Genomic DNA, 15,570 nt, shown 5'->3' with positions numbered 1-15,570 from the left:
GTTCAGTTTTCAAGGTGGTATCTTGCTAAAGAAATAAAAAGACTCAAAGCTTTTTAAACAAAAACAACCAAAATGATATTCAGGACTTGAATATGTATACCCTAGAGGAGAGAGAAAGGTAGGGGAGATATGATACAGATGTTTAAATACCTGAAAGATATAAATGAACAAACAAACCTTTTCTATAAACGGAGAGACTATAGAACTAGAGGACATGAGATGAAGTTGCAAGGAGGGAACCTTAAATGCAACATCTGGAAATACTTTCTTATGGAGAGGCTGGTGGATACCTGGAATGCTCTTCCACAGGAGGTGGTAGGGATGAAAACAATGATATAATTCAAAGAGGCGTGGGATTAACAGAGATTCCCTTCCCTATATGGAAAGAGGATGGAATACATATAAAGTGTTTTCACCCAAAGTAAAACATAACTGACTCTCTCTCTCTCTCTCTGTCTCACACACACACACACACAACACACAAAGAGAAAGAACATAAAGGGAAGTACAACCTTAATAATAAAGAGGGAGGATAACCTGCACAGAACGCCAGGTTCAACCCTGGCCACCTTTCTGGGCAGACTGGAATAATGCTGGTCCCTATCTGCATTACAATGTTTTTACTATATCAGGAAAGGAATAGAGAATAAAACAAAAGTATCTTAAAATGCCTCTGTATTGCTGCATGGTGGGACTGCACTTTAAGTATAGTGCACCATGCTGGTCACCTCAATTCCAAAAAGGTACAGTTGAATTAAAAAAAAGATACAGAGAAGGTCAGCCTAAATGATAAAGGGGATGGAACAACCCTCTATGAGGAAAGGTTAAAGTGATTAGAGATCTTCAGCTTAGAGCAGAGACGTTTCTAAAATCCAGAATGGAGTGGAATGGGTAAATGTGAATCAATTGTTTGCTCTTTCAAAAAATACAAAGACTAGGGGACACACCCTGAAGTTACATAGCAGCACATGTAAAGCAAATAGGAGAATCAATTTACACAGACATCATATTAAACATCACAATGCCAACCAGGATGTCACTTCTGTGGGACAGCACTTTACAAAACCAGAACACTACATCAATGATTTTATGGTGAGAATGCTTAAAGGAAATTTTTAAAAAATCCAAGAAAGTAAGACCTTTGAAGTCAAAATGATGAAATCTTTTGACACCCAACAGACAGGACTTAACAATGAACTGGGTTTTCTATCCTACTATAAACCATAATATTATACTGCTTTGTCATCCTCTTATCACTCAGCCATCTCTCCCTATCTCTCAACCATCCAGCTCTCCCTGTTTCTCACCTAACCCACCCCACCCTCTTCCTGTGAGACTGTCATTGAAATGCTTTTGTGTTTCACTTATATATTCTGATATTTTGCAACATTTGCTCATTTCTGATCTGAAGAAGGTGTTTAAAGTTAGTCCAATAAAAAGGGTATTACCTTTGCTATGTTTTGATTTGTTTCTATTACCTTTAAAAGTGGACTAACATGGCTACCACACCACTTTAAGCAAACAGGAGAAAAGATCTGGAGCTCGTTGCCAGAGGATGTGATAAAAGCAGTTAATGTAGCTATGTTTTTTTAAAAGGTTTGGACAAATTCCTGGAGGTAAAGTCCATAAACCATTATCAAGGCAGATCTGAGGAAAGTCACTGCTTATTTCTGGGAGCAAGCAGCATTAAATCTTGCTACCTTATGGGAATCTGTCTGGCACTTGTGACCTGGATTGGCTATTGTTAAAAATAGGATATTGTCCAAATGGACCTTTGTTCTGACTCAGTATGGAAATTCTTTTGCACAAAATAGTTCACTTCTCTGCTTGCTGTGGCTGTTGGTAATGTTTCCTCAGCACTTCTAATCTCTGGCAGTCTTTAAAGCAAGATCCTTAGGCACCGCTAAGCATTTTATTTCTTTAAACATGTATATTCTCCATATTCACAGTCCTAAGTAGAAATTTCAGACAGATGGAACTAGGAGACAGTGAAGCTGAAATGATGGGCAGGTGTGGTGGAGACTGGAAAGGCAGGGCTGCATGATGGGCAGGTAGAGTCAAGAGGCAGTGTTGAAGCTGGTTTGTCTAGCTCATGGCATTAGACAGCACTAGGAAGTTTTCATTGACATGCAGTGTCCAACAGGTGACAGGGGCTGTAGTGATGTACAGCACTTGGTTCTGGGATGATCCAGAAGACATGGGTACAATCAGCAGCAGTGTCTAGCAAGTGCTGACATTTCAAAATGAACCATGGCCATCAGGTGGCACACTGATGTAGTACTTGGGCTGCAGTGAAAGGCAATTTCTGGTGGGTGTTTCTGTGTAACTTTGAGTATTGCAGAGACAGACGGTGGATGGAAAGTTACAGTGCTGGAGTATATTGGAGAACATTCTTTAGTAGCTGGTTGTGCTAGACAGTTCAATGATGGAAACTGCCCAGCAGGTGGCAGCCCTGTAGTGCAGTGCAAAAGGAAGCAGAACAGACAGTTTACAATCTAAGAACGGTAGGTGGCAATGCTGTGGTACAGTGACAGTGGCCAGCAAGTGATAATGCTATAATGCAGTAGTGGTACTGTAGCTGGTAGGCAGGTGTGGCAGTGTAGTGGCAGCCAGTGTCTGAAAGGTGATAATGCTATGATGGTCAGGGCTTGGCAGGTGGTAGCACTGTAATACAGTTAACAAATAGCAATGCTTATGTGCAGTGTGGAGTCAGTGGCAGATGGTAGATGGCAGTGTTGTAGTGCAATTATGGTCAGAGAGTAGCGCAGGTAGCAGTGCTGCAGTGCTGCAGTGCAGAGACTATCAAGTGGTAGCACTTTAGTGCAGTGGCAGTTAGCTGCCATTAGACAGCATTGCTTGGGTGGAGCAGCAATTGGTCAGGGGCTGGAGGGAATGCTTCAGTGCAGAAGCAGTGTGGTAGTAGTAGTCAGTAGCTGCCGATTAGGAATGCAGCAGCAGTCTGTGGTCAGCAGGTGGCAGTGCTGCAATGCAATAGTTGTCAGAGAGACTAGCAGGTGATATAGCATTATTTATTTACACATTTTTTTTATTCCGACTAGCCTAACCAATTTTGTGATGCAGTGGTATTCACTAGCCATCAGATGGTAGTGCAGTGGAGGTCAGAGGCTGGCAGTCGTAATGCCGAAGCCTGGTGATAGCGGCTGTCAGGTGGCACAGTTTAGGTGCAGTGGCGGTCAGTGGCCGGCAGGTGGTAGCGCTGCGGTGCGGTGGCGGTCAGTGGCCGGCAGGTGGCTCCTGGAGGCTCCGCAGCGCTGGGTCGCCGCTGGCTGCAGGAGAACAGCTGGGGGATGCTGAGTGGCAGCAGCCGTCCGTTTTCGTCTCGTTTTCCGTTGCCCACCGTCGCCGGACCCCGCTGCAGCGTTCAGGGCAGCTCCGGCGTTTCTGATCCTGCTGCTGACGCCGCCGTCCCGGCCTGAGAGCAGAGCTGCAGGAATGGAGTAAGTCCGGGGCGGCGGCCGCTGGGACCGGGGCTGCGCTTCTGATTGTGGGTGTGACTCTGACTCTAGCTGTGACTGTGTTGGGAGTAGGACTGGGGGCACTCATTCCCCAAGGATAAGTCGTTTTTCTTGTCCGCCGGTTGTGTCTCTGTTTCTGATTAGTTAAGCTGTTCCTTGGCTATAACAGAATTTGGATGGGAAGGTGGGGGACACTCCCCAGAGATGTGTTCGGTTTGCTGTTCTCTACCTCTGAGTGCGCTTGGGATTAGCTCACGTTCTTGGCTTGGTTGGGATTTGCCATCCTGGGACTGGAATAGGGGGCCACTCCCTGGGGATGGGTGGGTTTGGCCCTCTACTCCAGATAGCGTCAACAAGCAGAAAACAGTCACTCTCCGGGGCTGGAGCATAGTAAAACTGTAAACCAGGTCAGATAAAGAGCTTATGGCCCAACCAGTTTGCCCAGAAGCGATTGGACACTTTGGGTAGATGGGTTTCACATGGGAATTTGTACACAAAACACCCAGGCCTCCTGCCCCAACCTGTTCAAAGTAGTTAGAAGTGTAACTATTGCTTTATACAGGTTACCCCTCTGGTTTTAGGGCTGTAACCATCGCCCTATTCAGGCAACCCCCTCATCTCATAGATTCACTGGTTTTAGGGCTGTAACTGTGGCTCAATTCAAGCCATCCTTCAGCTGATGCTGTCTCATAGATTTACATGTTAGGGTTGTACCTGTAGCGCCATTCAGGCCTCCCCTCACCTAACATTGCCTCATAGATTCACTGGTTTTAGGGCTGTAACTGTCGCTCTGTTTAGGCCACCCCTCACCTTGATTCTGTCTCATAGATTCACTGGTTTTAGAGTAGTAACTATCGCTCCATTCAGGCCACTCTTCAACTTGATGCTATCTCATAGATTCACTAGTGTTAGGGTTGTACCCGTAGCTCCATTCAGGCCTCCCCTCACCTAACTGCTTCATAGAGTCACTGGTTTTAGGGCTGTAACCAATGCTCCATTCAGGCCACGCCTCACATTGATGCTGTCTCATAGATTCACTGGGTCTAGGGCTGTAACCAATGCTCCATTCAGGCCACTCCTCACCTTGATGCTGTCTCATAGATTCACTGGGTTTAGGGCTGTAACCAATGCTCCATTCAGGCCACTCCTCACCTTGATGCTGTCTCATAGATTCACTAGTGTTAGGGTTGTACCCGTAGCTCCATTCAGGCCTCCCCTCACCTAACTGCTTCATAGAGTCACTGGTTTTAGGGCTGTAACCAATGCTCCATTCAGGCCACTCCTCACCTTGATGCTGTCTCATAGATTCACTAGTGTTAGGGTTGTACCCGTAGCTCCATTCAGGCCTCCCCTCACCTAACTGCTTCATAGAGTCACTGGTTTTAGGGTTGTAACCGTTGCTCCATTCAGGCCACTCCTCACCTTGATGCTGTCTCATAGATTCACTAGTGTTAGGGTTGTACCCGTAGCGCCATTCAGGCCTCCCCTCACCTAACTGCTTCATAGAGTCACTGGTTTTAGGGCTGTAACCAATGCTCCATTCAGGCCACTCCTCACCTTGATGCTGTCTCATAGATTCACTAGTGTTAGGGTTGTACCCGTAGCTCCATTCAGGCCTCCCCTCACCTAACTGCTTCATAGAGTCACTGGTTTTAGGGTTGTAACCGTTGCTCCATTCAGGCCACTCCTCACCTTGATGCTGTCTCATAGATTCACTAGTGTTAGGGTTGTACCCGTAGCGCCATTCAGGCCTCCCCTCACCTAACTGCTTCATAGAGTCACTGGTTTTAGGGCTGTAACCAATGCTCCATTCAGGCCACGCCTCACATTGATGCTGTCTCATAGATTCACTGGGTTTAGGGTTGTAATTGTTTCTCCATTAAGGCCACCCCTTACCTGATGTTTTCTCATAGATTCACTGGGTTTAGGGTTGTAATTGTTGCTCCATTAAGGCCACCCCTTAGCTGATGCTGTCTCATAGATTCACTGGGTTTAGGGTTGTAATTGTTGCTCCAATAAGGCCACCCCTTACCTGATGTTTTCTCATAGATTCAGTGGGTTTAGGGTTGTAACCGTTGCTCCATTAAGGCCACCCCTTACCTGATGTTTTCTCATAGGTTCACTAGTTTTAGGGTTGTAACCGTTGCTCCATTAAGGCCACCCCTTACCTGATGTTTTCTCATAGGTTCACTAGTTTTAGGGTTGTAACCGTTGCTCCATTAAGGCCACCCCTTACCTGATGCTGTCTCATAGATTCAGTGGGTTTAGGGTTGTAACCAATGCTCCATTCAGGCCATGCCTCACATTGATGCTGTCTCATAGATTCACTAGGTTTAGGGTTGTAACCGTTGCTCCATTAAGGCCACCCCTTACCTGATGTTTTCTCATAGATTCAGTGGGTTTAGGGTTGTAACTGTTGCTCCATTTAGGCCACCCCTTACCTGATGTTTTCTCATAGGTTCACTAGTTTTAGGGTTGTAACTGTTGCTCCATTCAGGCCACCTCTTACCTGATGCTGTCTCATAGATTCACTGGTTTTAGGGCAGTATCCGTTGATCCATTCAGGTTACCACAGAGTTTCATTTCCATTCTCTTGCCTCTAGGGATTCTTGGTGTTTATACCACACTTTTCTTGAATTCTGCTATAACACAAGAGATACACATGACCCCTGAGGCAGGCCTTTGAGCCACCGAAACATGGCCATGTCAGGTCGATTTTATGCTGTTCATATTAAAGACTTCGTGACATTTTTCTTGAGTCTACCTCACTCCTTTTGTTCATCACTGTTTTCATCTCAGCCTCCTTCTCCGAGAGGATATGTCCAGGCATCCACCGCTCCTTTTGTGAAAACATATTTCCAGATGATGTTCCTGAGTTAACCCCTTGGAACCTCACATTGTGATGTTGTAACTCTAGAAAATGGTTTGCTTCAGCTATTTAAATGTCTGTATCATATCCCCCCCCCCCCCCCCACACACACCCATATGTGTATCTCCTTTAGATCCCTCAGTCTCATCTCCTATGCTTCTTCTGCAGACTCTGACCCAGTTTGGTTGCCTTGCTCTGGACTGCTTCCAACCTCTCAATTCTTCTTGAGATAAGACCTCCAGAACTGAATGTGGTATTCTAATGACCGGTACAGAGGCGGAATCACTTCCTTTTTTTTAACTGTCTCACCTCTCCCTGTCTTCCCAAGATTTCTTTCTTGGTCAGTGCACATTTAGTCCCTCATTCCTCAACATGTGCCTTTCCTTTGGATTTCTGATCGGCCTGTGGTTATATGAGGGGTTTTTGCAGTTGTAAATGATTGTAAAATAGCAACCACTGTGTTTACTGTAATATGCCTTGATTAGGTCCTAGTTTATAAAGAAAGAATATGACTGCATTTTGTATTGAATTTTAGTTGTTAATTATTGGCCCTAACTAAGGTGTCCTTAGATCACTTCTATTTCTGTCTAGTCACTCAGGTGTGTCCACTCTGTTGCAGATTTTAGTATCATCCACAAAGAGACTAACTTTTTTTTCCCCAAGCACTCCACAATATTTCTCACAAAGGTATTGAACAGAGTTGGCCTAAGGGCTGATCCCCGAGAGCTCCACTAATCATCATTCTCTGCTCAATGTGAATTCCATTTACCAGCACCTTCTCTCCTCTGTCCCTCAACCAGTTTCTAGTCAGTCCATTACCTTGAGACCTTCCTCCAGGCTGGTCTGTTTATTCATGAACCTTCTGGGTGGGACAGTTTCAAAAGCTTTGCTGAAATCCAAGTAAATCACATCCAGTGTGGGCTATTTTATGTATTTTTTTGGTCATCCAGTCAAAAACGTGACTCAGATTAATTTTGACATGCGGCCTGAGATCCTGCAACCCAATAGATTATAGACAGTTCACCATCCTTCTGTTTCAGTGGAACTCTTGTGTAAATGGAATGACACCATTTGCAGAAAATGTTTGTGTGACAACCAGGGCTTTTTTTTTGAGGGGGTACTTGGGGATACTGAGTACCGGCACCTTTTCCATTGTCTGTAAAATTGACCCATGGACCCCAAGTTTTTATTAAAGAGCTCAGGCTTTACACACCAATTCTGCCTTGTCATAGATTCTGTTACTGGTTGCAGGGGACCTGGCTATTGTGGGGTGGGTTCCTCAGTGATTGCCCCACTCCTGGAGAGTGGCCTAGCATTTGAGTACCGGCACCTTTTTTGCTAGAAAAGATGCACTGGTGACAACTGAAAGTGGAGAAGCCATGGGGCCAGATGGGATGTACTCTAGGATCCTAAGGGAGTCAGAGGGTCTTTGACGATCAGAGAAGAGCAGATGTAGGCCCTCTCCATAAAACGGGTAACGGAGAGGAAATTGGAACCCACAGGCTGAGTTGTCCAATCTCCTCAAGAAAATCTAGTGGGCTGCAGGGTGAATGGGGTTTCCTCTCCTTCAACTGTGTCTCTTTCAAGCAGAGAGACATTCACGGCCCAAGGATGGATCTGTTTGGCTGTCCTTTGTCTGCTCTGGGCTGACTGCTCCAAAGTATTTCCTCATTGAGCCATTGGTTTTCAGGTTGTATTTATTGCTCTGTTCAATTTCTCTTCTCCCAACCCCCTCACCCCCAACCCCACTGCCTTGCTGTTTAGTGTTTTAACTACTGCTAGGTAGCCCAGTGCGTTATTACCTTTCCAGTTTGCTTTCCTTTGCCTGTGACTAGTTTTTGTGTTGTTCAAATAGGAGGACATTCACTCCCCATTAATGGGTTAGGCTTCCTGTCCTCTTGCTGATAATGTGTTTAGAACAGCGAAAACTCACAGCAAAGGATAGTAGAACCCACTAGAGAGGGGGTGATAACTGCACCCACTAGTAACAAAAATTTACAACATCTCCAGTATCTGGGTTGGTGACTCTTAAGCACCAGTGGTACAGACAAAGGCAACGAAAATGATTAATGGGATAAAATGACTTCCTTATGAAAAGGCTAAATGTTAGGGGGTTTCAGCCTGGAGAAGAGAGCTGAGAAGGGAAAAATTAATAAGAGGGGTGGAATGAGTAAATATGGATTGGTTGTTTACCTTTTCAACAGTAATAAGACTAGGGACATGCCCTGAACCTTGGAAGTAGCCTATTTAAATATAATTAGAGGAAGCATGTTTTTCACCCAACATGATACTAAGGCATGGGATTTGTTGATGAAAGATGTGGTCAAAATAGTTTAGACAATTTGCTGGAGGAGTTATTAGCCAGGTGGACTTTGAGTCCTGCTGGGGACTTGTGACCTGGATTGGCCATTGTTGCAGACAGGATGCTGGGCTTGATGGGCCTTTCGTCTGACCCAGTATGACACATCTTGTATAAACAGAATGGTATCACATAATAGACAAGACAAGGAGGTATCATGCAAAAGTGAAAGTCTTCAAAAAGCCTGATTTTTGTAAAATGGGAAGGTACCTTAACGGCTGGGAGGAAGTTGATGAAGCTGGAGCTGTAGAAAAAGCAATACATATTTATTAAAAAAAAAACCAAGGTAAATAAAAGGAAGAAAGGGAGGTGTTACACTATGGAAGACACATGAGTGACTTCTTGAGACTGAAGGAAAGCAGGAGTTGGCGTTAAGGGCAGGAACTGGGGAATTACAGGCTCATTCATCCTGCCTTTGTGATGGAGATTTATGGGAGACTCTGCTGGGGGAAAGAGTAACATATCTATGGTTTAGGGGGTTTCAGGATCCAAAGCAACATGGATTTCATAAGAGGCAGGTTGGGTCAAACACATCTGATCAGTTTCTTTGGGTGACCAGAGAGTTACTTCATGGGTTGGATGTGACGTACTTGGATTTCAGTAAAGCTTTTCATAGTGTCCTGCATAGGGTGGTCTGAAATAAACGGACCTTGGGTTCATTGGCAAGGGGGGTGGACCCTGAGGCCATGAACTGGATTAGAAAGTGGCTGAGGGAGAGATGACCATGTGTGTTGGTAAATGGAAGTCATGCTAAGGAGAGAAAGGTGTTTAGTGGAGACCCTTAAGGATCTGCCCTGGGGCTGGTTCTGGTTGTTTGTGAGCAATATTATGGAGTGTTAGAAGGAAGCATGTATCTTTCTGCCAATGACACTAAAATCCATCCTAAGAGGGTTGGGTGGTCAATTGCTTGACAGCCGAAGGTTCAGTGCAAAAAAGTAAAAAATCTTGCAAATGGGGTGTAGGGAATCCAAGGCAGATATGTAGGATAAGGTGGGGAGGGCAAGGCTAATGTGCATTGAGTGAAAGAGAGACCTCAAGATAATGAAACTATGTGATAAGGCAATGGTAGGAGCCAGAAGGATGCTAACGTGAATAGGAAGAGCTGTAAGCAGTAGGATGTCATTCTACAGGGTGTTGGTGAGAGCTCACCTATAATACTGTGTTCAGTTCTTTAGATTGTATCTCAGAATGGATAATAGAAGCCACCTAAAAAAAGCCTACCAGAATGATGCGGGGTCTGTTTTAAAAGTAATGTGCAAACTCTAGAAAAGGGTATTTGAAGGGTTATGATTGGGACATTTCAATACCTAAACAGTGTTAATAATACTCAAGAGAAACACTGTTCAATGGATGGACAGTAAGCTGTAGAGTTATGGGTCACAATATGAAACTCAGGGGATGTGAGACGTTTTCAGTCTCCTCAGGATACTTAAATAACACTTTTTAATATAACAGATTTGTTTTGGTACAAACAAGGCAGCAGCTTCGCTTTTTAATGCTGATAACAATGGGACCTGAGCAATGAACAACAAGAAATATTTAGAAGGAATATAACAAAATCCGGACATCCATCCAAATTCCAAGAAAGGAGCCCATAGTATAATTAAACCACCTTACCCCGCTAAACCTGCAGGGGCAAGGGTCAAGCCTAGACCTCCAGGCCTGAGCTGGCAAGCATAAGCCTAACATTGACCATCCGGTCAATGGTAAGGACCTCCTTTGAAGGTGTTCTTAGCTCGGGTATCCCCCCTCCAAGCTGCGATGTTTAACCCAATCCAACAGCATGCCAGGGTGGGCGGGGTGGATTACAGGATGAGTCCGTGGTTCAGGAAGGAAGCCTGCGCCCTGGATGGTGTGCCCCTTTTAAGGCCTCTCCTCCATCTCTCCCATCTGCTTGGGGGAAGTCGCCAGATTGGTCAAGTTTTCCTGTTGAGCAGCAGTTTTTCAAAACTTTGCCCCCGATTGGAGAGTCCAAGCCTTTGTGGGCCGGCCTCCCCTACAATCAGGTCCCTTCCTGATAGCCTTCCCATCTCGGCCTGGGGGAGCAAGACTTCACCCAAAGGCTGCCAAGTTTGTCCAGGCCAACATTGGATGAAGCTCACCCCCTCCTCCCTGTTAAGGACAGGCTCGGGACGAGCTCTTCACCCTTAGAAACGAAGGGAATAAACTCAGGAACAGCACAGGACACATAATTTCATAGAAGAGCTGGTGGACGTATGGAATGCCCTTAGAGTGAGTGGTAGAGACTAAAGCAATAACAGACTTCAAGACAGCATAGGGCCCTTAGTTGCCAGTGATACTGCAAGCCAAGGGGTAGCTAGGTTGGAGGAGATATTAAAAGCATTTTGGATTGGAACCAAAAGGAGGTGCTTGGAATGAGAGAGGATTAATTGATACAAAGTTTAATGTAGGTGAGAGAACTGTACTCGTTCTGCATCTCATTCTGAACCATCTCAGAGGCAACAACTTGACAGACCTCAAGAGGGTTGAGCTTTTGATAAGAACTGAAAAGACATGGATGACAGCTGGATGTCACCAAATTAAGACTGTCCGCCATTCAACTATCATCTCATGGAGAATCAAATTAGGAGAAAATTGCTAAATTGGAAGCCATCTAAGCTTGTACAGGGAGAAGAGCATGGGATATATATAGTCTGGTAGGCTGTAATGCCAGAAGTCTGGCAGGCTGCTAGTAGAGTAAAAATGGTAAATCTTAAGAGGAGACACAGGTGTTCTTGTATCCAAGTCTGTCAGGTAGGTTACACAGAAGGACCTAAGAGAAAGGCAGCTATTTAAATGAGGTTGTGATAGTAAAATTCATTGTTAACTGGGTCTGTCTGGCAGGCTTCTAGTACCTTAAAGCAGGGAAGTTACTGGACAATTAGAACCCCCTCCTCCCGCCATTCTATAAAGGACGCTACAGGATGAGAGTCCTTTATAGAATAGCGCCTAGAGGGGATTCACGCACCCAACTTTGGGCACAAGGACTTCCACCAACTGAAACCTGGTATAAATCCTGGCTCGCAAGTCGGGTGCGGATCCTCGGAATTCTGTAACCCTGTGTGCATCTTTTGTGAATGCTTCTCCCATGGCCACTTCTCCTTTTGGTTTGCACACCAGAATATTTAGGCACATATCTTTATAAAATTGCACGCAAATCCAAATTAATGGCAATTAATGTCAATAGTTGCTTGTTAACAGTCAGTTTAAATCAAGACTGAGAAAATATTTCTTCACGCAACATATAATTAAACTCTGGAATTCATTTCTGGAGAATGTGGTAAAAGCAGTTAGCATAGTAGGGTTTAAAAAAGGTTTAGCTACTTTCCTAAATGAAAAGACCATAAGCCATTATTAAGGTGGACTTCGGAAAATCCACTTCTTATTTCTAGGATAAGCAGCATAAAATCTGTTTTACTGTGATTCTTCCAGGTGCTTGTGACCTGGATTGATCACTGTTGGAAACAGGATGCTGGGCTTGATGGACCTTCAGTCTGTCCCAGTGTGGCAATGTTTATGTTCTTATTGATTGTTAACAGCTCATCTAATTATTTGCGCACAGATCTCAGGATCGCATGCAAATTTAATTTGGGTGCTATATATGGATTCAGGGGGTTAGTGCCAATGCTGCTTCTGACGTGTCCCTCTGTGGGTGGGATACGGAGCTGCTTTTCTCAACGTGTCCCTCTGTGGGTGGGATACGGAGCTGCTTTTCTCAACGTGTCCCTCTGTGGATGGATGTGGAGCTGCTCCTCCAGACATGTCCCTCTATGGGCAGAATACAAATACGAAACTATATCTGCAAATGACCAACCAGTGGGGTTCTGTCTGCAGCTGCTCAGGTTTGTTGGGTTTGGAATTTTTATCTCTCATCCATTAATCCATTCAGCACTTGATCATATAACCTTAGAGCTAGTTCCACACAGGAGAGTAGCTGAGCTAGTTCCACACAGGGGAGTAGCTACAGGGGGGGTCATGGGGGCCTGGGCCCCCACAAATTATGTCCGGGCCCCTGGTTTGGCTGTATGGGGTCCCCAAACCTCGCCAGCCGAAGCCTTCTTCAGTGCCGACTCCAGCGCAGCCGCGTTCCTGTCTTCTTGCTCCTCCTGTCCTGTGCACGCTGACGCTCCTTTATGTGAAACTGAGGAGCGTCAGCGTGCACAGGACAAGAAGAGCAAAAAGAGCAGGGCAGGAACACGGCTGCGCCAGAGATGGCGCTGAAGGAAGGCTTCAGCTTGCAGGGGTTGGGGATCCCCGCCAGCAAAGGTATTTGTGAGGCGAGGAGGGGTGTGAGAAGGCGTGAGGCGGTGGCGGCAGGGGGGAGGTGAAGCGAGGCGTGGCAGTGGGGGGGGGGGGGTACCACTCAAAGTGTGCACCAAACCTCGGGCTCTGGCCCCCTCCCACCGTAAGGTCTGGCTACGCCCCTGGTTCCACATAATGTAATGTATCTGCATGAGCACAACTCTGGCCGTGTCCTTGTGGAAAGTTGAAGGTGCATAATTCTGGGTGCAGGTGAATATAGAAGTCTGTATTGGAAGCTGAGCTCTTTGGTGGATACAGCTTGAGAGCCACTCTCAGAATATTTGTGACTCAGCTCTGAGATTCTGTGGGTGTCTCTCATCAGAGTCCCTGCTGATTTGTTCTCCATGTACTCTGGGTTCAGTTCCTTAGTAACATAGTAACTGAGGTAGATCATGACCTGCCCAGTCTGCCCAGCAAGGTGTTCGGTGTCACTGCCCCTCTCTGCAGGTTACACTCCTGTCTCCCCACCCCCCCCTCACCCTTCCTAGCAAAAACTCATTTTACTGCTGGTTTGAGCTGGTGCATTTAATGCTCGGTTTCCATCCTGCCCTTTCAGATCCTGTGTTTATCCCACTCCTTTTCGAATTCCAGCATTGTTTTTCTTCTCCACTGCTACTCCTGGGAGGGCATTCCAAGAATCCTGCATGCTTTCTGTGAAAAAGCATTTCCTGACCTTGCTTTTGACTGTGCCTCCCTGCAGTTTCATGTCATGCCCCCTCATTTAAGGCTTCCCCTCCTCTTTGAAAAGGTCTATGTGCCCTCCTGTATTTAAAGCATTGGTATCATATTCCCCTGTTCCTCTCGCTCTAGGGTATATTCTTGCTTAAGTACCCACAGATAGCCAGTCTGAAGTGTAGGAAAGCCACTCGGCTCCAGCTGGCCCATATTTTTGCTGGGACACACTACAAATGTATAGTTCCCTCCCACACCGTAGCTGCTGTCTCATACAATGGTCAGTAATGTAGTGGCTGCACTAAGTGGCATCCCTGAGGCCTCATCTGAAAATATTGTGCTGGTGATCTAGAAGTTAGATACCAGAGCTTCACAGGCTCCTGGTGCCAGCTGCTGACAGCCCAAAGTAGTTCTTCAGTTGAACCTAAAGGGGGGTGTGGGGGGGGGGGTTGGAGAATGGGCTGAAAGTACTGTATGAAGGTACTGTATGGTGCGGAAGAGCTGGTTGTGCATGAGCTCACAACTCCTGCAGTTCCCTTCTCTCCCAGTAGGAGTCACTGTAGGGAATGGTGCAGCAGTGCTGATTGTTTGTGAGCTCCTGCAATTCCAGCCTTTCCCAGCAGAAGCCATTGCAGGGAATGGTACAGGAGTGCTGGGTGTCTGTGAACTCACAGCGCCTGCAGTTTTAGTCTCTCCCAGTAGGAGTCACTGCAGGGAGTGGTACAGGAGTCCTGGGTGTAGGGAGGTTCCCAACTCCTGTAGTCTCAATATCTTCCAGCAGGAGGCTCTGTAGGGAACGGGGCAGGAATTGATGTGGGGATCCTTTTAGATGAGAAATATAGAATGCCTGAATGGATATGAAAAGAAGTAAATCTCACCCATACTTCCATATAAAAACAAACAATAAAAAAGGTTTGAGGTGCTGCTTAGGGAGTGTGGTGGGTTTGAGAATAGAAACAGGAGTAGGTTCACAGGTCTGGAATCTCTCTCTAACCCTTTCCTCCTGATCTGTTTAGCAGTGTGGGGAGGGAAGGGTGGGACTGACTGGAAACAGGAGACTTGATCATCTTATATTCTGCTTGAGCTGGGTTTTTTCTTTTTTTTTGTTTAACATAGTAACATAGTAAATGACGGCAGATAAAGACCTGAACGGTCCATCCAGTCTGCCTAACAAGATAAACTCATTTTACATGGTATGTAATACTTTATATGTATATCCGAGTTTTGATTTGGCCCTGCCTTTCTCAGGGCACAGACTGTAGAAGTCCGCCCTGTACCGGTTTTATTCTCCAAATACCGGCGTCGCCACCCAATGTCCGCTAAGATTCCATAGATCCATTCTTTCTAAACAGGATTCCTTTGTGTTTATCCCATGCATGTTTGAATTCCATTACCGTTTTCATCTCCACCACCTCCCGCGGGAAGGCGTTCCACGTATCTACCACCCTCTCCGTGAAAAAAATACTTCCTGACATTACTCCTGAGTCTGCCCCCCTGCAACCTCAATTCATGTCCTCTAGTTCTGCCACCTTCCTGTCTCCAGAAAAGGTTCATATGCAGATTAATACCTTTCAAATATTTGAACATCTGTATCATGGCATCCCTGTTTCTCCTTTCCTCCAAGGTATACATGTTCAGGTTGGCAAGTCTCTCGTACGGTTTGCAACGCAAATCCCATACCATTTTCATAGCTTTTCTTTGCACCGCTTCCAGTCTTTTTACATCTTTAGCCAGATACGGCCTCCAAAACTGAACACAATACTCCAAGTGGGGCCTCACCAATGACTTGTAGAGGGGCATCATCACCTCCTTTCTTCTGCTGGTTAGACCCCTCTCTATGCAGCCTAGCATCCTTCTAGTTACAGCCGTCGCCTTGTCACATTGTTTCTTCA

General features: G+C 45.8%; 1 protein-coding gene across 2 annotated transcripts in view; it reads left to right on the top strand.

The window, feature by feature from the left end:
- The first annotated feature begins 3,238 nt into the window (after positions 1-3,238).
- The window catches only part of PALM (paralemmin), a 78,870-nt gene continuing 66,538 nt past the window's right edge, over positions 3,239-15,570 (top strand). Inside the window, exon 1 of one of the 2 annotated variants that reach the window (XM_030217720.1) lies at positions 3,239-3,458. In XM_030217720.1, coding sequence (XP_030073580.1) covers positions 3,454-3,458 — 5 coding nt within the window. In that variant the 5' untranslated portion in view covers positions 3,239-3,453. The remainder of the gene's footprint in view (positions 3,459-15,570) is intronic. The other variant, XM_030217721.1, reaches the window with a different exon arrangement.

This window comes from Microcaecilia unicolor, chromosome 11 (assembly GCF_901765095.1).
Source record: "Microcaecilia unicolor chromosome 11, aMicUni1.1, whole genome shotgun sequence".
In the NCBI taxonomy this organism is placed as follows: Eukaryota; Metazoa; Chordata; class Amphibia; order Gymnophiona; family Siphonopidae; genus Microcaecilia; species Microcaecilia unicolor.
This window is presented reverse-complemented; position numbering and strand designations above follow the sequence as displayed.